General features: G+C 49.4%; 1 protein-coding gene across 1 annotated transcript in view; it reads right to left on the bottom strand.

Annotated features, from left to right (window-relative positions):
- Positions 1-2,391: 2,391 nt before the first annotated feature.
- zc3h3 (zinc finger CCCH-type containing 3) overlaps positions 2,392-23,461 on the bottom strand; it is a 47,505-nt gene continuing 26,435 nt past the window's right edge. Inside the window, exons 6-13 of the mRNA XM_086144349.1 lie at positions 16,455-16,606; positions 15,743-15,818; positions 15,290-15,445; positions 13,977-14,046; positions 10,808-10,939; positions 5,727-5,863; positions 5,510-5,652; positions 2,392-2,706 (exon numbers count right to left, since the gene is read on the bottom strand). Of these exons, the coding sequence (XP_086000475.1) occupies positions 2,675-2,706; positions 5,510-5,652; positions 5,727-5,863; positions 10,808-10,939; positions 13,977-14,046; positions 15,290-15,445; positions 15,743-15,818; positions 16,455-16,606 (898 nt within the window). The 3' untranslated portion in view covers positions 2,392-2,674. The remainder of the gene's footprint in view (positions 2,707-5,509; positions 5,653-5,726; positions 5,864-10,807; positions 10,940-13,976; positions 14,047-15,289; positions 15,446-15,742; positions 15,819-16,454; positions 16,607-23,461) is intronic.

Below are 23,461 nucleotides of genomic sequence, written 5' to 3' on the forward strand. Positions count from 1 at the left end.
TGTATGACCGAGAAAAAGTGATGACTGAGATGGTTTGGACATGAACAATCCTCTGTTCATGTCCAAACCATGGTGAAGATCTGGGTGGAAAGTTGCTGAAGGTGGAGCTGCCAGGCAGAAGGTCTGGAGGAAGACCAAAGAGAAGATTTATGGACGTAGTGAGAGAGGATTTGAAGTAAGTTGGTGTTAGAGAGGAGGATACGGTGAATTGAGTTCACATGTTTGTGATGAAGTCAGTGCCTCACCGCACGTCACTGGGAAGAAGAAGAGATAAATGGATTCAGTGGCGACAGAGTGATAGAAAAAGAGTGATAGAGTGTCAAGTAGAGCAGATAAACGGAGTGATGGACCGTTGGGTAGAAGAACAAATGAAGGGTTGCCGTCCAGATGCAGCCATAGAACGGAGTGATGGAGCGACAGATGAGCTGCTGGAGCTGCTGGAGCTGCTGGAGCTCCTCACCTTGCCTTCTTCTGGCGTTCCGTCCTTCCGCCTCGCTCGGATGGAGAGTGGCGTTGCCGTGACGACCTCCAGGGCCGACCCCCAGCACAGGAGCCCTCTGCTCTGATTGGTCGGTGCTCAGATTCTCACCCGGAAGAGTTATTACAGCGTTCCCCACGCCAGGAGAGGGGAACATGGGAGTGTGTGTGTGTTCACATACCTTCAGCTCACACACACACACACACACACACACACACAAACAAACATGTAATCACTATCAAATATACACTTTGATCAGTTCTTAACACACGCACACACACAAACATACATACATCTTAACCACCAAACACACACACACACACACACACACAAACAATTCCAATCAAATACACTTTGATCAGTCCTACTAAACACACACACACATACACACACACACAATTCCAATCAAATACACAATTTGATCAGTCCTATTAAACACACACACGTATGCGTAAATACACATCTTAACCACTAAACAAAAATACACACACAAAAACACCATTAATTACTTTGATCAGTCCTACCTCGGACACACACACACACACACATGACCAAACTAAGTCTTAACCACCAAACTAACACACACACACACACTCCACCAATGACATTCAGTTCATGCAATTCTATCAAAAACACACACACCTACAGACTCACAAAGACACACACACACACCCACAAACACACAAATATACACACTCCACCAATGACATGCATGTCACACAGTTCTACCAAACACACACGCACACACACTCCTATCAAAAACACTTTGAGCAGTTCTTCAAAACACACATAACCACCACACACACACACACACACTCGTGACCCCCCCCCCCCTCCAGTCTCCACTTACAGATGATTCCTCTCCATGTCTCGTGCGCTTTTACTAAAAAATTGAAATATTGATCTTAATTAGAGTTTGCCGAGCTCAGCAGCCGCCGGCGAGGGTTCGAGGCGGGAGGCGGCGAAACATCTGTCTCAGGCACTTCTGTCTCCAGCAGCACCAGGAGGAGGAGGAGGGCGATGAAGAGCGATGGCTCGCCGTCTCCTACCTTTTCTCAGAATCATGTCCACCTCTCCATCTTCCTCGCGTCTGTCAATACATCTCAGGGAGGGGGCGGGCGTGCACGCGCGTGCGTGCGTGCGTGCGTGCGTGCGCACGTCCCATATGGGTTCGAGTCGGTCGGGACCTGAGGGTTTGTTCTAAGATGTCGGCGGCGGCGAAGGGGCGAGGGGGCGGGGCTTAACCCGGACAGGTGGGCTGTCAATCATCCGATTATTGACCCTCTTCTTCGAACCTACGGACGATTTCGAGCCGCCGAACGTTTAGGATCTGGAAGACGGAGAACCCGGACGGGGGAACGCGTGCAGAACCTGGACCGAAAAAAAAATCAGGAAAATAAATACTGAGAATATTAGATATTCAAGCGTTTAACCCATTGAAATGGTATTTAAATTTAATTTTATTATATAAGATTATTTTATTAATTTATATGTGAAATGATAAAAAAATATATATACATTTTTAATATTATTTTTTGATATATAATTGTAGTTACATTTCATGAATTGCAAATATAATTCAATATTTTTTCAGTTAATTTTGTGGGGGAAGATTCTTTTACTTCCTGAAGATAACCTGTGTGTGTGTGTGTGTGTTAGAGTGTTTTTAGGAAGATGGAAGAAGGGAAATCACACAAACACACACACACACACACACACACACACACACACACACACACACACACACATACATACACACACACACACACACACGCACAGGAGCGGCGCTGCTGCGTCTGTCACCACCTCGACGAGGAGAGACCCACTGGGATCGAGTGACGCACATTAACACACACACACACACACACACACACACACACACACACACAAAGAATCCCCGAAGCCGTGCGTCCCTGGAGTCGATATGCTTTATTGATTCTTTAATTTAATTTTATTTTTTTTAAAACTTTACAAAAGAATAAAACCCTGAAGAGCAGGAGAGGAAACACCACGTGACGTTATATTGAAAGAAAGCAGGTCGAAAAGGTGAAACTTCTCGGATTGAGGGACATTCGGAGGCAAACCTGCCGGCCGCAGATCTCGCGTGACGAAACGGGATTTCGTTTTTATTTAAAAAATTTTTTTTTTCTTTTTTTTTTTAAATGAATATCCACCTTCCACCTCTTCCTCACCTCCTCACAGCCGAGGTTTGATCTGTAGTTTTCTCTCTGCGGAGGAAGAGAAGCAGAGAAGATTGAGAAGTATTGGAGTGACAGCATGTGTGTGTGTGTGTGTCATGGTGATCATGCGTGACGGTGTGTGTGTGTGTGTGCGGGCGCCGGCATGTAACCGATCCTCCATGTGTTAAAACATCTGAATCCTGCTGAAACGCTGAGTGATGGCGTCCCAGCTGACGAGGAAATGAGAAAGCGAGTGTGACGGCGATGAATGGAGGTGTGTGTGTGTGTGTGTGTGTGTGTGTGTGTGTGTGTGTGTGTGTGTGGCAGTGATACATGGCTTCCAGGCTAATTTATGCAAAACGAAGGGGAGGGGATTTTTTTGCAGCAGAGTTCCACCTTAAATGAGCGGGTTTGGGGGGTCGGAGGTTACAAGGATGGCGGTCTGGACGGTCCGGGGCAGGATCGACCAATCACTGGCCGGCGCCGCGGGTTCCGTCCCGTAGAAGAACGTGGAGGATCGCGGGGACCGGGTGAGCCGATGACCTCTGAATGGCAACACTGGTGACCTTTGACCCCAGAACCCCATCGAGTTCACTTCAACAACAAAAGGCTCCCAGTTGGAAAACTCCCTGTATATATTTGTAAATACAAATATTACCGTAATTTCCAGACTATAAGACGCTACTTTTTCCCCTCACGCTTTGAAAAATACGGCTAATTTACCCCGCCAAAACATTTAGCCTCGTCACATCGGACCGATGAAATTACCGTGAAATTCTGAGGCCGTTCAAACGACACCGAAGAAGACGACTTTAACGGTTTTAGTGCGTTTTAGATCAGCTGGAGTCGGACAAAGCAAGGATTTTCCCTGTGTTATTTATTATTAATGTTGTTCATCGGCCATATGAAGACACTGTTCGGGATAAAAAAAACATTCCCATTTGTGGATGTTACTGGTGTGTATTCGATTAAAAATAAAAAAAATGTTTCTGTGTAAATATGTCTATTACAACATGGATACCTGCAGCATGTACACATATACAGGACTGTCTCTGAAAATTAGAATATTGTGATGAAGTTCTTTATCTTCTGTAATGCAATTAAAAAAAACAAAAATGTCATTCATTCTGGATTCATTACAAATCAAGTGAAATATTGCAAGCTTTTTATCATTTTAATATCGCTGATTATGGCTTACATCTTAAGAAAACTCAAAAATCCTTTCTCACAATATTAGAATAATTTTTGTTTTTTAATTGCATTACAGAAGATAAAGAACTTTATCACAATATTCAAATTTTCTGAGACAGTCCTGTATAGATTGCTTCATTTTTAGCAGGTGTGGCTTATATTCAGGTGTGCTAAATAGTCCGGATATTACGATATTTATGGACAAATCTCTGACTTTTTGGGGACGTCTTTCTTTTTCATCTTTCTGAGCATCATTATGTCGGTGATGGTGGTTATACCACCTCATCTAACCTCATCCTGATGACCATGATTTTTATTTTTCTGTTAAATCCCGGTACCAAAGGAAAGCTCACGTCCACCAGAGCCCCGACCCTCGCTCCAGCCCCGAACCCGGGCGGTAAACCTAACTCTCCAACCGAAAGCTGGACGAGCGTGGAAGTGGGTGTCGTTGGAAAGCCCAACTCGGAAAATGTAGGATCTATCTTGTACGGTTATTCAGGTAAATGATTTTGAGGATCGACACTTTGTTGGCGGTGGTGGTGAGAAACCCGAGCTTGAGCTGGAAAAAAAACACGGCTTTTCTTGTTTCGTCAAATTATTTGAAACCAATGTCAATCATCTCCTGACTGGAGCACCAACTTGGTACCAATGGACCCGATGGAAAGCCCAACTTAACTAGCGCCCTAACCCTCGCTCAAGCCTTAATGCTAATGCTAATGCTAATGCTAGGGCTAACTCGAACAAGCTTGGGAGCGGAGCTGTTGGAAAGCCCGCCCGACATAACGTGGGGGGTGGGAGAACCCGCCTGGGTGACCCGAGACCTCGACGGGACGGGCTTCCAGAACGTTGACCGCCGGTATCTTCTCAGAAAAACAAACAATCTGAGTAGCACAAACCGGAGTGGGTGTGATTTATGGGGGTGGAAGGAGGGGGGGGGGGGGGGGGGTTCCACGCCCGACACACCTCCGGACCTTCTCTCCGTTCCTTTCGGAGCGTCAGCAGGCCGGCGCTCGTTCCAGCGGGAGAAGAATTCAGCACTTTTGAGTTTCCGCCGTTTCTTTATGAGCTTTGGCTTTGGTTCCCTTCAATTAGCGCATTCGACCAAGTTCAAGAGCCGGACGCAGCAGAAAGGGGGGGCGGGGGGGTCGTCAAACGGACGGACGGCCTTAACTCTGTCGCTGCCGGAGGCCCCTCCGGTCCGGACCCCCCTGAAACCCCCCCCCAGACCCCACCGTCCCCCTAACCGACTCAGCTATCAGTCAAAAAAAACAGAAATCCTTTTGAGAGAACGATTCCTTCGCCGCTGATTTATAGATTAGCATGTATTAGCGCGCTAGCCTGGCGGGTTAATGAACCTGATTGCCTTTATTTCCCAGCGGGCTCATTTCCTCTACGCACCGGATTGGTCATTTTTCAGGATATTTCTTTTTTTAACCCGTAACCTTTGAGAAGCTCTTACCAAGCTAAACGCGGTGATAACGATTCTGCTTCGGCGCCACGATATAGCTAGCGCGTATTAGCCAATCAGCGGAAAACGCGGACCTGTCGGCTACTTCTACGTTCTACGACGTGCTTCCTGGAACTCCGCCGGTGAACTGGATGATCCCCAACAAGGGGCCGAGAGTCCCCCCGATGTTGGGGTGATTGGTATCACGCTCACCTTTGACCTGGGAGGTGCGGGCCGGGGCGGCGGCGGGGGCGTCCGACTCCTCTGGCGAGCTGGAGAGGGAGATGAACGAAGGCAGCGCCAGGGAGCTCCTGCCGGGCGTGGCTTCCTGCGGCAGGACGACGGAGAGGCGGGGCCTGGGGGGCGACAGGACCACATCGTCAACCAGCGTCTCCAACCTGCCGCCCTGAGATGGCGTCACATGTCGTACCTCTTTGGCGTCTCCTTGGCGGCGGCGGCGGCGGTGCGTTTGGCCCGCTGGCGGTGCTGGAGCCTGCAGCGGGTTCCCCGCGGGCAGGAGCCGCTCTGCGAGAAGTCCGGACACACCAGGGTATGCTTCTTCTTGCACTGGAAGAGGAACAGGAAGTTCAGACAGGAAATCGGGCGATGTTTCCAGTTCTGGGGTTCCTCATGCTGTGGAGAAAGAACCGGAGTTTGGTATCTCCGGTTGGGCTCATCGGGCGTTTGTGTTGAGGTTTTGTTTGGAGTCTCTTGCAACACACACAAACAAACTAGGGGTGGGTGCTTGGACCTGTAGAAGGTTGTGGACCAAGAGGTTGTCTGGGTCCTCTGAAGGACGGCCAGATGAGCAGAGGAACCGGGCGAGGATCGGTTCAGAACAACCGATCTGAGGACATCCTTGGAACTGACCCGGAGGTTCTGAGGAGGCCTCCTCCTCGAGGGGGGGGGGGGGATCCCGTTCCAGTTAGCTGAACTCCTCCCCGACATCCCGGAATCAAACCGACTCTATTTTTGTTGTGATCGAAATTCAAGGGAAGGTTCGGTCGGTCGGTCGGTTCCGTCCCGAAACCCTGAAGCGAAAGAGTTTCAGAAGAGAAAGCAGACACGGGTTCCTCCACCTCCCTCCCCCCGTCCTTCAAAGCTGATCTGGGTCCGGTTGAGCGCCGTTCCTGCTCGCGGCCCTGCCGTGTATGTGTGTGTGTGTGTGTGTGTGTGTGACGGTGTAATACGGGTGTAAATTGGCGGCTTCATTCTCCACGAGATCCGATCCCTCCCACCTGTCAGAGGGGGGCTAATTATACCCGCGGTGGGGGCGCAGGCTTCGACCGGCGGGGTCGGGGGCGGGGTGGTGCAGATTGGTCCAGAAATAGTGTATCGGCGTGCGTGCGCGTGTGTGTGTGTGTGTGTGAAAGAGAGATCGATGAGTCTTGGTCAAACCCCCTTCCATGAGAGACCCCCTGCACCCCCTCCTTCCAGTATCGTCTTATAGGGCTGCGGTTCTGACACGACATGTTACACCAGGATTTTAGCCTCCAGAGACGCCGGCTTATATTTGGAGCGTGTCTGGTGTCCCTCCTCCTCTTCCTCCTCCTCCTCCTCCTCCTCTTCCTCCTCCTCCTCCTCCCCACCACCACTCCGCCGCGGTTATTATTACCGAACCCCAAACCCGCTAACAGTTCCTTCGCTTTCAGCGCCGCAGTCACAACACGCCGCGTTGGTCGAGACTTGTCGCGCCCGTCGTCCACAATTATCCGGGCAGCTTCAGGACCGGCGCCCGCCGCTGAAGTGAAACTGAAAGTGGGGTTCGGGTCGGATCGTGGATTTGGGGGAGCGAAGGGAAGAGGGCTGGGTTTTGCTGGAAGACGAACCCCAAGTTTGAACCCCGACAGCAGGGGGTTCGAGCGTCAATCAAGCGGAGAAGCTCGACCGTTCAGAGTCTATCATGAAGTGCTTCTGGATGGAGAACCTGGGGGGGGGGGACTCTGGTTGGAGAACATGCAGTGAACCCAAGCCAGGGAGTATGAAGAGAACAAGTTGTGGAAAACTTCAAGAGAACTTAGTCAGGAGAACATGGAGAGAACATGGGGGAGAATCCAGACAGGGGATGAAGAGAACCAAGGATGGAGAACATGAAGAGAACCAAGGATGGAGAACATGAGGAGAACCAAGGATGGAGACGTTTTAGAGAACCAAGGATGGAGAACATGAAGAGAACCAAGGATGGAGACGTTTTAGAGAACCAAGGATGGAGAACATGGAGAGAACCCAGGATGAAGAACATGGGGAGAACCCAGGGAGGAACATGACGAGAACCCAGGATGGAGAACATGGGGAGAACCCAGGGAGGAACATGAAGAGAACCCAGGATGGAGAACATGGAGAGAACCAAGGATAGAGAACATGAAGAGAACCAAGGATGGAGAACATGAAGAGAACCCAGGATGGAGAACATGGAGAGAACCAAGGATGGAGAACATGAAGAGAACCCAGGATGGAGAACATGAGGAGAACCCAGGGAGGAACATGAAGAGAACCCAGGATGGAGAACATGGAGAGAACCAAGGATAGAGAACATGAAGAGAACCCAGGATGGAGAACATGGAGAGAACCAAGGATAGAGAACATGAAGAGAACCAAGGATGGAGAACATGGAGAGAACCAAGGATGGAGAACATGGAGAGAACCAAGGATGGAGAACATGGAGAGAACCAAGGATGGAGAACATGAAGAGAACCCAGGATGGAGAACATGGAGAGAACCAAGGATGGAGAACATGGAGAGAACCAAGGATGGAGAACATGGAGAGAACCAAGGATGGAGAACATGAAGAGAACCCAGGATGGAGAACATGGAGAGAACCAAGGATGGAGAACATGGAGAGAACCCAGGATGGAGAACATGGAGAGAACCAAGGATGGAGAACATGGAGAGAACCCAGGATGGAGAACATGGAGAGAACCCAGGATGGAGAAGCTCCATCCAACCAGGAACCTGGAATGGTCCTAATCGTGTTGGGCTTCAGACCCCAGTGGTTCTCCTGTCATGGTCCTGCAGGTTCTCCGCTCAGCGCGGCGTCGGGACATCTGGGGTTAAATCCTGGACACACACACACACACACACACACACACACTCTCCCTCACCGGGCGCGAAGCGAAACACAGCAGCGCGGCGGAAATTGAGTGTAAAAGCCGCTGGCCGCGGCGCCATAGATCCTCATCTTCATAAGAGAAGCGGGAGGCGGCGGCGGCGGCGGCGGCGGCGGCGGCGGCGGCGGGGGGGCAAAGTGGAAAGAACATCTTTATCTCACACCAAGTTAACAATTTTCCACTTGATTTAAGGAACGGCGGGGCGTCTCTGGGGCCTCTTAGCGCCGGCGAACTCCGCTGGGCCGGAAACCAGGACGAGTCAGCATATTCGGCCCGGCAGCCCGAGGAGGAGAGAAGAAGAGCAGCGGAGAGAGAGAGAGGAGGAGGAGGAGGAGGAGGAGGAGGAGGAGGAGGTCCATGCTGGGTGGAGATGTTCTACTGACGCTAGAGGAGGAACCCCAAGTATCTGACAGGTGAGGAGGAAGAAGAAGAGGAGGACAAATAAGAAGAGGAGAAGGAGGTAGAAGAGAAGAAGAGGAGGAGGTAGAGAAAGATGAATAAGAGGAGAGGTGGAAGGGGAAGGAGGAAATGGAAAAAGAGAAGGATGAATAAGAGGAGAAGAAGGAGAGGAGGAAGGGGGAGAAAGAGGAAAAGGAAGAAGAGAAGGACGACTAAGGAGAAGGAAGAGGTGAAAGAGGCAGAGGACGACAAATAAAGTGGACGAAGAAGAAGAGAAGGGGGTAGAAGAGGAAGAAGAGGAGGAGGAGGAAGAGAGGGATGGATAAGAGAAGGAGAGGATGAAGAGAAAAAAGGAAAGGAGGAGGAGGAAAAAGAAGAATGAAAAGAGGAGGAGAAGGAGAGGAGGACAAATAAGAGGATGAAGAAGAAGAGAAAGGATGAATGAGAGAAGGAAGAGGAAGAAGAGGAGAAAGAGGAGGAAAAGGAAGAAGAAGAGGAGGAGGAAGAGAGGGATGAATAAGAGGAAAGGAGAGAAGAGAAGGAGGAAGTAGAAGAACAGGAAGAGGAAGAAGAGCCAGAAGAGGAGGAGGAAGAGGAGGCAGTTTTCCAGGATGAGCCTGATGGAGCTGCAGGAGAAACATCTCCATGCAGTGCTGAACGTCGGACCGGTCCAAGTGGATCCAGGCGGGGGGGAAACGAACCCCCCCGCCACTTCCTGTCTGATACGAAGGTCCCGCCAAACCACAAATACTTTGGATGTGGCTTCCGGGTCCTGCTGAGATCTTCCCCCTGCAGGATCCGGAAGCCCGGTCCTCATCTCGTCCGGATCTCCAGGAGGCTCCGCGGACGTTTTTCGGGCCGGAGGATGGCGGCGGCGGCGGGGGGGGTTTAACCCCCGGGCTGCTGGAGCGTCTGCCTGCCCGCCGCGGACTGCCGTCCTCAGCACTTTTCCCATCTATAATTACTGCCTGCTATCCATCATAGAGCCGCCGGAGCCTCGCAGTGCTCCGCAAACACACACACACACACACACACACACACACACACACACACACACGCAGTCAGTCAGCCGCACGTGGGGAAAATCACAGACCTAAGCACTTCGGCTAATAGAATAAATATTAATATCCCTTTTGTTTTCTGGACCCCCCCCCCCAACCCCGTTTCCCCGCCGTCTATTGGAATGAGCTCTGACAGTGTGAAAAAGCATCTGTTTCACAGTTAGGGGGGCAAGACAAAAACACAGGTGTGTGTGTGTGTGTGTGTGTGTGTGTGTGTGTGTGTGTGTGTGGGGTGGGCTCGGAGCAAGATGGCGGCGGCGGCGGAGGCTCTCTGTTACCCATCGGGCCCTCAATATGTCACTCAGACACTGCAGATATGCCATTATGGAGCAGCACCCCCTGCAGCTGTCCCTGCCTGTGTGTGTGTGTGTGCATGAAAATGTGTGTGTGTGTATGTGTGTGTGAGTGGTGGGGTTGGTATGGGTTACCAAACTACTTGTTTACCTAAGCCCCCGTTTAACGCGAGTGGGACCGTGTACATGTCGTACAATATAATTATCCGTGCGATGACGAACGAGGCGGCGGCGGCGGTCGGTGCCCCCCCCCCCCCCCCGACCAACCGTGGCAGTCGTTACCCGGGCAACGGACATCTCCGATGTCGCAACACCATTTCAAACATGTCTTTTGGGGAGGAACATAATCGGTTTCTGCCCTCCTAATCCGTCCCTGTCACTCAAATGAAGTTTCACATTGTTTGGGACACACACACACACACACACACACACACACACACACACAAACACACACGCGCGAATGTGCACATATATGCACACACACACACACACATGTGTGTGAAATTGCCAGAATTGCTGGGTTTGATAACCTCATATCGAACTAAAAGTTAACGTTGACGCTTCCTGAAATAAGGCGTAACGTGTGTGTGTGTGTGTGTGTGTGTGTGTGTGTGTGTGTGTGTGTGTGTGTGTGTGGACGTGCACGCTCACCTTCTCCCCTGCGGGACAGTAACCCCTGACGAAGTCGTCGCACACGCCGGCCTTGCGGGACACGTAGACGTGGCTGTAGGGACAGTCGCTGTTGCTGCAAATCCCTTTCAGGAAGTAGGAACAAACCGGCATCTGCAGGGGAAGCAAAGACGGAGAAAAGGCGGAAACAGAAACATCAACTTTCCTGCGTTCTGAGAAACACGCCGCACGTCCGTCTCGGCTTCCTGTCCGTCACCGGGACCTCCCGGCCAGCAGGGGGCGCTGCAGACGAGCCCAGCTCAGGGCGAGACGGGAGGGGGCGGGGCTTAAATCAAACCAGACAGCTGTCAATCGTCCGACCGGTCACCCTCTCGCTCACGCCGACGGACAATTTAGAGACGGAGAACCCGGAGAACCCAGGTCGGAGAACGCGGAGATCACAAAAAGGGAAAAAAAAACATGGACCGGCGACGGGAGGAAACACTGGATTAGAACCAGGAACATCCTTTCACCTCTTTTCCCACATAGTCAAAAAAAAAAAGTGACAACCTGAGGTTCCACAGATGTTCTCCTTCTTGGGTTCCTCAGGTGTAATGCATTTCCTTTATTCTGATCCCATCAGCAGATATTTGTGTAGCTAAGAACTAAAGAAAAAAAAAAAAAAGAAGCTATATTTTCTCTCTTTCCCCTCTTGTGTGCCGTGTGAGGATGGATGGTGTGTTCATGAGCCCCCGGGGAGGGTGGGAAAATCCAACTTTATTGGCTAAATGCCTAAAAACAGATTGAATTGATTTTCAATCAATCAGACCAGCGTAGAGGAAGGTGCGTATATATATGTGTGTGTGTGTGTGTGTGTGTTGTCGGTCAGTTACCAGTCTGTTCTTCGTCCATTGCTTTGGCAGGTGTCTGCTCGTTGTGTGTCCGTTGCTTTGCTAGTTGTACGTCTGCTTTGTGTGTCCATTATTTGACTGCTGTGTCAGTTGTGTGTCCATTGTATCAGTTGTCTACCAATTGTTTATCAATTGTGTGTCAGCGTTGCCAGTTGAGTGTCTGCTGGGTCGGTTAACTGCTAAATTGTGTCCATTGCTTTGCTAGTTGTATGTCTACTTTGTCAGTTTTGTATCTGCTGTGCTCCAGTTGTGTGTTCGCAGTGTGAGTTGTTGGCTAGTTGTGTCCATTGCTATGGTAGTTTTGTGTCCATTGCTTTGCTAGTCGTGTGTCAGTTGGGCTCCAGCTTTGTCAGTTGTTGGCTAGTTTTGCATCTATTGCTTTGCTAGTTGTGTGCTTGCAGTGTCAGTTGCGCATCTGTTGTGCACCAGTTGTGTGTCCGCTGTGTCAGATGTCTGCTAGCTGTGTCCATTGCTAGTTTTGTGTCCATTACTTTGCTAGGGGTTTGTTAGCTGCACTCCTGATGTGTTAGCTCTCAGCTAGTTTTGTGTCCATTGCTTTGCTAGTTATATCCCCGCTGCTTTGCTAGTTGTGTGTCAGTTGGGCTCCAGCTTTGTCAGTTGTTGGCTAGTTTTGCATCTTTTGCTTTGCTAGTTGTGTGCTTGCTGTGTCAATTGTGCATCTGTTGTGCACCAGTTGTGTGTTTGCTGTGTAAGTTGTCTGCTTTGCTAGTTTCGCGCCTGTTGCTCTGCTAGGTCCACGTCCGTTGCTCTGCTAGTTTCGCGCCTGTTGCTCTGCTAGGTCCACGTCCGTTGCTCTGCTAGTTTTGCGTACTTTGCTCTGCTAGTTTCGCACCTGTTGCAATGCTAGTTTCGCGTCCGTTGCTCTGCTAGTTTCGCGTCTGTTGCTCTGCTAGTTTTGTGTACTTTGCTCTGCTAGTTTCGCGTCTGTTACTCTGCTAGTTTCGCGTCCGCTACCTGTCTACTCTAACACATATGCGTGGAGCAGGGACTGATCACATGACGTGGGCGACGATTGTGCGTTTTCGTAGACCGTCGCCGTGACGCCGGGCAGCAGGACCACGGGAACGGCAGCCGAGTGCCCTGCAGGACTGAGGAAGGGGTTTTGGGCTGGTGGGTTGGGAGGGGCGCCCACCATGTTGAAGATGGGTTCTACCTAATTAACTGCTACGGAAATATTTATCCGGGCTGCAGCTCATGACGTGTTTATGTGCTCGGGATGTGTGCGGTGCTGGGGGGGGGGGTCATGCCAGGCTTTAGTTGAGGGGAGGGGGGTCCGGTTGAAGGTATTCCTTGTAGTGGGGGGGTGGGGGGGGCAACTACCCAGATCAGGTTCATACGGATTCTGAAATGAGAGCGGGAGTGTCCCGGGGGGGAGGGGCCACGCAGGGGTGGGGGGGTCAGTGAGGTGGCACATTGCAAACAGACAGCTGGGCTCTCAGCACCTCCAGGCCAGAGTGTGACGACCCACACAGGTGCATGGAATAGTGTGTGTGTGTGTGTGTGTGTCCCAGTGGACACCTGTTGTTGAAGCCGGTTTGTCAAAAAGAGAATTGGGAGAAACACAAGAACAGCTTTCACTTTTTTTTTTTTTTTTTTTTTTGGGTTCCCCCTCCGCGGTTGCTTCACCGTCCGCTGGACAGACGTGTGTGTGTGTGTGTGTGTGTGTGTGTGTGTGTGTGTGACACAGGTGGACCGGGGGCTCGACTCCCCTCCCACACATCTCCAATCACCGTATCGACACGAGACACAATCAAGTGAAAAGCGAAGAATTACGGATACAGTGTAAATACTGCAATACAACAGGCTGTTTACTGGCTACGTCTCCAACGACTGGCTACCTGGAGTTTGATTCTTTTATTAAATATCGATTATCCTGCGATTGCGAGACTCTTCACTTGCCGCTGCCGTTTTTTTTTTTTTTTTTTTGTTGGCGGAAGACGAGGAACCTGGCTGGAGAACGGCGACAGAAGCAACCCAGAGAAAAAAACGGCAAGTCGCAAAGTAAATCGTGATCATCTTTACAGAAGCAAAGACGAAAAACGCTCGAAAAACACGACGACAAAGAAGGAAGTGATGAGACGGCGCTGTTGCAACCTTTAAATTCACCCATCAACCCCCCTCTGGCCCCCGCCGGGCCTTATTTACCCCTTAACAGGAACGGCTCCAACAACATGAATGTGACCCATCAGGAGTCATCTTATATCAATGTACTGCAGTGAGGTGTGCATGTGTGTGTGTGTGCCCGTGTGTGAGTGTGTGTTTGTGTGTGTCCACGTTACCTTCTCCTTTGCGACCTTATGGGAGAAGGGACAGGTGCCGTCGGCCCGTTTGCACGTCCCGCGCAGGAACCTGAGGAAGAAAAACAGCATGAGAGGATTCTGCTGCTGCTGCTGGTAATCAATAATCAATCAAACCAATAAAAACAAACAAACACAGGATTTGTTTTTCTTTTACATGAGAAATACATGTTTTAGAATTCTGCTCTTAATAGGGGAGGGGGGGGGGGCTGATTTTATTTATTTACTTTTTTTATAATTAGTATAATTTTGTATTTTTGTTGCCATGACAACGAAGCGCTAAATGTGTGAGGATGAATAAAAGCACCTGGGCACGCATCGTATTGGGACTTTAAATCAAAAAGGAAACAATCTCGTTGATTCGACCTGTTGCCATGGTAGCAACATGAGTACACAGTAAATACGTGATAGTACAAATAAGGGCAGTGTGGGAAAACCATACTTTACAATTTTATACCAGGGTATAAAATAATACCAGTGTGCCAAAGTTGTCAGTGGACTACACGTACATACACAAATACACACACACATACATACACAAACACATACATACATACAGTACATACTGTGCACACACTCATACACACTGCACACATGAACACACACACACGTAAAAATACATACTGTACACACACATACATCAACACATAAAATACGTACACACTGTACAAATAAACACACTCACTTACATACGCACACACACACACACACACACACATACATACGTATTGTATACATACACCAACACACGTAAAAATACATACTGTACACACACATACATCAACACATAAAATACATAAACACTGTACACATACACACACACACATTTACATAGACACATACATACTGTGCATCCATATCAAGACATAAACATATACTGTATGCACATATACACATAAACATACATGGTTATCTGCACAGTGTACATACAATGCATACTATGAACAAACTGTGCACATACATACACACATGTATACAAACATACATATTCTCACGTGTATATATACATTAACATGGATACATACGCGCACACTGTGTACACACCCATACATACGAACACATTATACATACAAATATTCATATTTACATACGCTATATGTATATTATTTTAGCATACAATTATGCTAATAATAATAATAAAAGTAATAAATAATAAAAAATAATACAATAACATACTAACCACACAGTGATTTAGTGAGTATAAATAATTTTTCCTTTTAAATCCCGTGATGTCACATATTGGACCGTTCCACTTTGAGGTGGCGGGGGGGGGGGGGGGGGGGGGTGTCGCTCACCTGGTGCACACCGCTACCTTGTCGGGGTCGTGGATGTACGGGCAGCCGGCGCCGCGGTTGCACCTGCCGAAGCGGTTGTAGTACATGCAGTACTGGCGCGGCTGGCGGCGCTGGCGGGCCAGGCGGATGATGGCCAGGCTGCGCTGCACGGCGCGGCTGGGAACCCGAAAGGAGACGACAAAGACGAGTTAGAAATACACGGAACGCAATCGAAACCCCGAGTGAAAGCGGGTCGGCGAGGAGCTCCGGGTTCACGCGAGGATCCCCGGGTCAACAAACCCGACGTGCTAAATTTAATTTTCGAATTGCTGCCGGGGAGGGGGGAGGGATCAAGTGTGGCGGATCTGATTTTATGACGGCATTGCTACGTGAGGATGAGGAGGCCGCCGGCGAATGACCTCCCGGGAAAAGGTGGCCCGTCTCTTGTTTCTCTGCGGGAGCGGGCGGCGCTACCTGGCCAGGTGGCGGGTGCTGGACGGCCGGGCGGCGGCGGCGGGGCTGGCCGGGGAGATGCAGCCGGGACCCCTCCCTGAAACGGAGGAGAGAAAAAAATTAAAAAAAAACAAAAAAAAAAAAACATCTTAAATCCTCGCCATCCAATCAGCAGGCTCCACTCGGACCCGCCCACTTCTATTCCACACTGACTCGTTCCCATGGCGATCGGAGGAGAAGGCGGGGCTCATATTCATCCCGCCATGCCGGTCTTCGGGACGTTTAAAATCTGGGATGTGGGTCGGTGATGGACGCCGACCAGGAACAAGTGTGAGGCCGGGGGTCAGAACAAGACTCCTGCTGGGAGGACATCCGAGGAGGCGTCGTCCAGATGCCAGTCACGTGTGTGTGTGTGTGTGTGTGTGTGTGTGTGTGTGTGTCGCCCCCCCCCAAGCAGGTTTCTTTCAGGTTGTGAACACGGAGCTCCGGGTTTTAATCTGCCCCCCCAACCCAATCCCCCACCTCGCCGGTCTGACAGATGACAACTTTATTATTTCAGATGGCAAATCCGTCCAGAGCCACAGCTGCAGCCCCAAACACGAACACACACTCCTTCACCCCCCCTGGCACGGCGATCCGGACCCGCTATTCTGCGGACCCCCCTCGAGGCTTGTCTCGGGGGCGGGGCTTAACCTGGCGGGCCGGCCGTCAATCGAACCGACGCGTTCCTCACCTGCTCGGTGGACGGCCGGGCCGGAGGTGGTGCGGGACAGCTTGTTGGCCGACACCCGGTACAGAGAGCCGCGGATCCAGCAAACGTCCGGCGCTCTCCACGGCCCGGCGCCCGACGGGTGGGACGCTCTGCGGCGGCTCTGCAGGAAACTCCTGCAGGAAGACGAGGCCCCGGAGGGACCACCAGGTTAGATCTCCTTACGGATACATTTCAGCAAGTGAAGCGACAAAGTCTGCTAATCGCCCTTTTATTGCTATGATAATTATGTTATAATTGTTCTGTGACCGTCGGTGTCACTGGATATACTGCTTAAAAATAAAAAACTTCCATGTGAAGAGTCAGGTGAGCAACACGGAGGCCTCCAGGCCTGAAGGGGGCGCTGTAGGACGCCTGCTTTGCTTTATTTCAGCTTTCATTTTCATCTGCTTGGCATTTTTTTTGAAATATGTATTTCATATTTATATAGGTTTCCTTGACGACTGAACACGTCAAATTTGTTTTCTTACAAATATGAATATAATCGTTCTGATCACCTTTAAATATCTTTTGCCAACAATTTAGTGGATAAGAATTATGAGGATTACAATTGGGAGGAATGTCTGAACATTAATAAATAAGAAGTCAATTTTGCAAGAAAATAAACAAGTAAAAGAATTAAATGACATATAAAATCCTAGTGCTGGAAACTGAAAGAAAAAAAATGTATTCAATTTTGCTGAAAATTTAAGGAGACAAAATAAGTATATTAAATGTATTATAATTGAAAATAAATGAGCACATCACCTATTTTTTGCTGGGAATTTAGGGAAAATAAAAACCAGCAGAAAAAAAATACAAAAAACATTGTAAAATTAGTAAATGAATGAAACAATACATTTAGCTAGAAATTGAAAGTAAATAAATTGCTTAAATGCAGGTGGAAATGGAGGGAAACAGATGAATACATACATTAATTAATCTAATTTTTGCCATAAATTGAAGGAAAACCAAGATCTGAATAAATGATAAAAAATAGTTTTGCAAGAAACTGACAGAAAATGAATCAATAAATACATTTTAAAATAGTAAATTACTAAATGTGTGAAACAATACATTTTGCTGGAAACTGAAAGAAAATAAGCAAATTCAATTTTGCCGGAAATTGAAAGAAAATGAAGAGATCCACATCAGCTAATGTCAATGCTGAAAACAGAAGGAAAAGATGTCAATACATCCTGCTGGAAATGTGAGAAAAATTAATAAACATATAAATAAATTCAAATTTTGCTGCACACCGGAGGAACCTGGAAAAACCAATAAATAAATACATATATTGAATTTAATCGCAAATCCAGGGAAAAAAAATAAAGGTAAAACTACAATAAATCCAATAAAATTGAAAACAAACAAAAAAATATGAATTTCCGGCCCAAAGAGGCGGCGTCAACTAATGACGCTTATTTATTGGTTTTATTTCAAAAATGAGGAGTGTTTTCCTGGATGCTTCTTTTAAGCCTCCCCCCCGCCCTTTTCTTCTTCTTCTTCTTCTTCCCACCAGATCTTCCACTACATCTCCCCTCCTTACTTTATGCCCCCCCCGCCGCCGCCGCCGCCGCCGCCCCCCCGCTCCCGTGTCACAGCACTCTGTTAAATTGCCCCTCTAATGGAAAGGACGGCGGTGTGGAAATGGAGAGAATTGAAAAGAGGAGAGGAGGAAATCAATGAGATAATAGGCAGGGCAGGGGGCCAGAGCGGCGGGGTTGGCCCCCTGTGCACGTGCACACACACACACACACACACACACACACACACACACACACACACACACACACAGACATAGCGCATCACAGGAGTACACACAATCATGGGGGGGGGGGGGGGGGGGGGGTGCTCCTCACACACATGCAGGAGTCACTGGGCTGGACTGGAGTGTGTGTACAGGGATGCCGGGTGTTTTAGAGTGGGGGTGTGTGGGGGTGCAAGGGGTTATGGCGATAAATTGCACTGTCCTGTCACTTCTATTTGGGGCGGGCCGGGGGCCGGAGCGCCGGGCGCCGCTGGAGGTAATTTGCTGCCCGTATTTCAGATGGGCTGGAAATGGGTTTGGAGCGAGGGTTCATGCCTCCCATTACGGAGGAGGGGAGGGGTGGGGGGGTGGGGGGTGGCTTCCTCGTCGGGACGCACGTCGCACGCCGAACACCTGACACGTCGGCCCACGGAGAGAGCGGCGACCCCCCCCCCCCCTCCCCCCCTAAAAAAAAAAAAAACAGCTGAAGAAAAAGGGTAAAAAAAAAAAAAAAAAAAAAACATCAGGCGCCGCCCGCCCCCTCGCCGCCATAACTCAACCGCACGCCCACTTTCGCCGCCGCGAGACGGCCGGCTGCCCTAACACGGGGCAACTGCAGCCAGGGGAGCCGTAATGGAGGCTAATGTCGGAGCGCTGACGGGCGCCCGGGGAGGCGTCGGCGAGCAGCGGGCGGCCCCGGGAGCCACAATGGAGGTTAATGGGGATATGACATGTACAGTTAACACAGATGGCAGTTAACCCTGACACGTGTGTGTGTGTGTGTGTGTGTGTGTGAGATCGGCGGAGGGTAGACGTCGCCCCTGCGTTGCTGTCGCGCGCACACACTCGGGAGTGGGGCTCACGGAGGTCTGGTCATACACTCGTTCACGGCTGCTTTAATCGCCACTTCCTGTGTCTGATGGCAGTGAGAGGTCATCAGATAAGCTCATGTGTGTGTGTGTGTGTGTGTGTGTCTTGTACCAGGACTGTATCTACACACAATTCTAACCCTGTCTGTGTTTACACCAGGGGTTTTTACAATGTAATAATGTTAAAGCCATGTAACAACAATGTAATAAAGCAATTTTTTTGCATTTTTTTTCCCATTTTTTTTTTGAAAACTGCGCCTGCAAAACAAAAATAACAAAAGTATTCCTTCTCCATTTTAGCTATTATAATTTTCCTCGCTATCGGCACTGGCGTTACTGATGCCCACACGAATAACGGCGGCTAGCGGAAAATGAATATATAACAAAGAAATTGTCAGTGTTTAAATAAAGACCATATTTCAGAAATGGAATTAAAAAATAAATCTAAAAAATAAAAAGGTGAATGCTAAAAAAAAAAAAAAAAAAAAAAAAAAACATCAGGGAAAAAATAGCATGAAAGAAAAAAAGGGGGAAAAAAAACCCATGCACTCATGTTATTTTTGGAAATATTGAAGTAACAGGTTTAGAAGTAGCTGTGTGTGTGTGTATGTGTGTGTGTGTGTCGGGGTCACCTGTCTGACCTGAGGGGTTTTAACAGAATGGGTGTAATTACAACTGTCGGCCTCTAGGGGGGAACTTCCTCGTGCAGCATGCTGACCTGCCTGCGAGTGATGAAGAGGAGGAGACGCCGAAGACTCTCCTTGATCCGCTCCTCGCCACGACCTTGACCTCGGGGTCGTGGCGAGGCGGCGGCGGGGGGGGGGGGGGGGCTGTTATCGAACCCCCTCCAGGCTCCGTCCGGGGCACAAATCCTCCCGGGCCGACTGCTAGTGTTTTTAGACGGAGGCCATTCCACCGCCGCCGGTTATACTTTCCGTAAAAAAAACACTCGCACCTCAGCGTCTGAGAGCAAGCTCGGCGCACAAAAAAGAAAAAAAAAAACACTCTTTTTAATTTTTTTTTTTTTTGTAAATTTATGATTTTTTTTTTAAAAATTCAGTTGTTTTCTGCAAAATTTCAAAATTTTATTTTGCCGTTGTTTCCCAATCATCATTATTATGATGTTATTCATTTACTGGCTGACAGGTGTCACATTCAATTAAAAAGTCTCCCTTAAATTTATCTTTTTAAACGTCACCAGACCCAAAAACCTGACCCGGGCGTTTCGGGACCCGTCTTGGACTCGATCCGAAAACTCCAAAAACACACAAACCGTGCGAAAAAATAAAAATAAATGAGCCATATTGACTGGACGGGGGGGTTGAAGGACACACACAGGCACCCCGGCGTCTAGCCGTCGTGTGTGTGTGTATGTATGCGCACGTGCACCACGCGCACCGATCAACCTAAAGTGCAGACGAAGGAGGACGCGACTCAGCACTAACCGCCGCCGCTGATGAATGGTGCGAGTCCCGGTTCAGTGGCGGGGGGTCGGTGGTGCGTTCGGGTCGCACCAGCGCGCCGGATAATGCTGCCCTCGTCCTGTTTGTCTGCAACCCAAGCACTTACCGGGAGACCCGCAAGGGGAGGAAACGGTCGCCACGGCAACGGGCGCGGCGCTAACTAACGGTCTGCTTTAAGGGGCGGTTCACGTAAAGGGAGAAAAAAAAAAAAGAAAAAAAAAGGGGGGTGGGGTTGGGTTTCGGTTTGGAGACGTCACCATGGAGACACCAAGTGGGATTTTTATTTTTTTTTTTGGGTTGAAACCAAGTTTTTCCAGCAGAATACTTTCTCTAGACGGGACGATGTTTTTTTTTTTTTTTTTTTTCCAGTTCTGGTTCTGGACTTTTGACCAAAAATCAAAACATAGTGAAACCATGGTGGATCAAACCATCCGTGGCTGAGCGTGGGGGGGGGAGGGAGGGGGGAGGGGGCGACTTTACAAATGAATAAATCTAACATAATAATTCAATGAACAATTTTTAAATAGCGAAAAAAAAAAAAAAAAATTGTTATAGAAATATTTTCTAAAATTAAATAAATAATAATAATTTATAAAATACATCCACCTCCTCCTTCCTATTAAGTCTTACTTTTTTTCTGAATTGGGGAGGGGGTTAAATAATGCCATGCCTTCCAAGACTTTTCCAGGAGGCTCCGGCAGCAGGATGAAGAGGAGGAGGATCATAACACGCCCCTGCAAAGTGACTTATATGATAATTAATGAGTAAATGGATGAATTGCGGTGTGTGTGTGTGTGTGTGTGAATGTGGGGAGAAGAAGAAGAAGAAGACGAAGAGGAGGAAGAGGAGGGGAGTGAAGAAGAGGGAGCCGCTTCACTTTATTGCCCCGTCTCTTCCATCCTGTGCTGATCGATAGCGGAGCACTAAAGGAGATGAGCGCCACTGCAGCCCGATTTAACCCCCCGCGCCCGGAAAAAAGACAAATATATATATATTTATATATACTTCTTGTTTAGAGTTGGGGGGCTTCTGGGGTGGAGACCCCTAGGTGGGGGGGGTTATTGAAATCCGGTGTTACAACGGGAGGAAATACCCCACCACGGCGGGACGGCGTAAGAAAGTCATTCTAATTAAATCCCCTGAGGAGAAAACAAGAGGAAGATGAAGAAGAGGAGGGCGGAGGAGGGAAGACGAAGGCGGGGTCGGGGCTGGGGTGGGGTGGGGGTGCAGGGTTGGGGGGTGCAGGGGGCTGTAATTTATCCTGCATGCTTTACGGCTTTCTTAATTCAACTCCTGCTACTATTAATGGAGTTAATGTTGGGATTATATCTATTTTCTGGGGGTGAGAAGGAGGGGGGGGTGTCGGGGTGGGGGCGGGGGTGATATACTGCAGCCACACACACACACACACATGCACGCACACACACACACACACGCGCGCGCGCGCGCACACACACACGCCAACCCTCAAACGGCCACTAAATCAAGCCCCCGGCGTGAGCGGATCAACTCGCCGCCTTCCCTCTCCTACTTCCTGTCTCCTGCCTGGACGCCCGCGCGCTAACGCTAGCGTTTAGTTCGAAGCGCTTCCTGTCTGCGGTTCCGCTTCATCTTCCCCGCATGGACAGAACCTGCCTGTCCTGGTTTGGCTTCGTGAACGGCACAATGCTGCAACACGTTAATTCGTTCATCCATTATCTCATTCCACATGGGAGGGAGCCAATCAGAGCGGAGAGGCGGGGTTTAACCCGGATGGGTCACCTGTCAATCACAGGTGTCCAGTCATTCATCCTCTCGTCCACACCTGCGGACAGTTTAGCAAAGCTACAGACTGATTTTTGGGTTAGAATATGAGGAGAACCCACTCAAAAAAAAAAAAAAAAAATCAATAAATCATCTTTTCTGATCATGAGCTGATCGATCGCCCGGTCGATCAATAACTTCCTCAAAAAAAAAAAAAACCTTGCGAGGGGTTGGAGGTTTTCCGGTCGGATTCAATCTGAAGAGAAAACCTTCCACGGATGAAGCTGTAGTTCGACAATCGTTATCACACTCACACACACACACACACACACACACACACAGGGGAATCACGCTGCTGTAATTCTCCAGCAGAAATAAGAATTACGAGCTAAAGATGATCTGAGGATTCCCTTGGAGATCACAAATCAGCGCCGCCGTTTGAACGCCACCCGGGATGGCGTGTTTTTTTTTTATTTTATTTAAATACCCCCCCCCTCCCGTGGAGGTAGAAGAAGTAGGAGGAGTTGCTTCCCTCCACACGAGAAGGACCGGTGTGGAGGTGGGGGTGCAGGATGCAGGACCCCCCCGTCCCCCCGGGGACCTGACCTGTCCCTCCGCCTCACTATCTCCCGCCTCTGCTCCACAGCCGCGGTGATATTTCACGCCGTGTCAGGGGGGCTCAAATTGAAAATCCCTTGATGAATCAATATTTACTGCCGCGGCTAAATGAATAGTAATAAGTCACTGGGGGTCCGGGACCCCCCCAGACCCCCCCGGACCCCCCTGGGGCCCCCATCCCCCCCCCCGCCCCGGTTCCGGACCCCGCTTTCTCGTCCCAATCTGGATTATACGAATTGACTTTTCAGCGCACGAACACGAACACGAACACACACACAAACACACACACACAAAAACACACATACCAGCCTTAAACTTCACACTCCATTTAGTTTGTTGTTTAGACTCCCAATGTTTTATATTTGCATGTGTGTGTGAGGTTAAAGTCCAAGGAAGGGGACACCCGACTGGAACCAGGGTTCTCAGTGTGTGTGTGTGTGTGTGTGTGTGTGTGTGTGTGTGAGAGAGACTTTAAAGTCCAAGGAAGGGGGCACCCGACTGGAACCAGGGCTCTCAATGTGTGTGTGTGTGTGTGTGTGTGTGAGAGAG

This window comes from Fistularia commersonii, chromosome 1, assembly GCF_037954325.1.
Source record: "Fistularia commersonii isolate RoL2024-O1a breed Wild chromosome 1, RoL_Fcom_v1.0, whole genome shotgun sequence".
Lineage (NCBI taxonomy): Eukaryota > Metazoa > Chordata > Actinopteri > Syngnathiformes > Fistulariidae > Fistularia > Fistularia commersonii.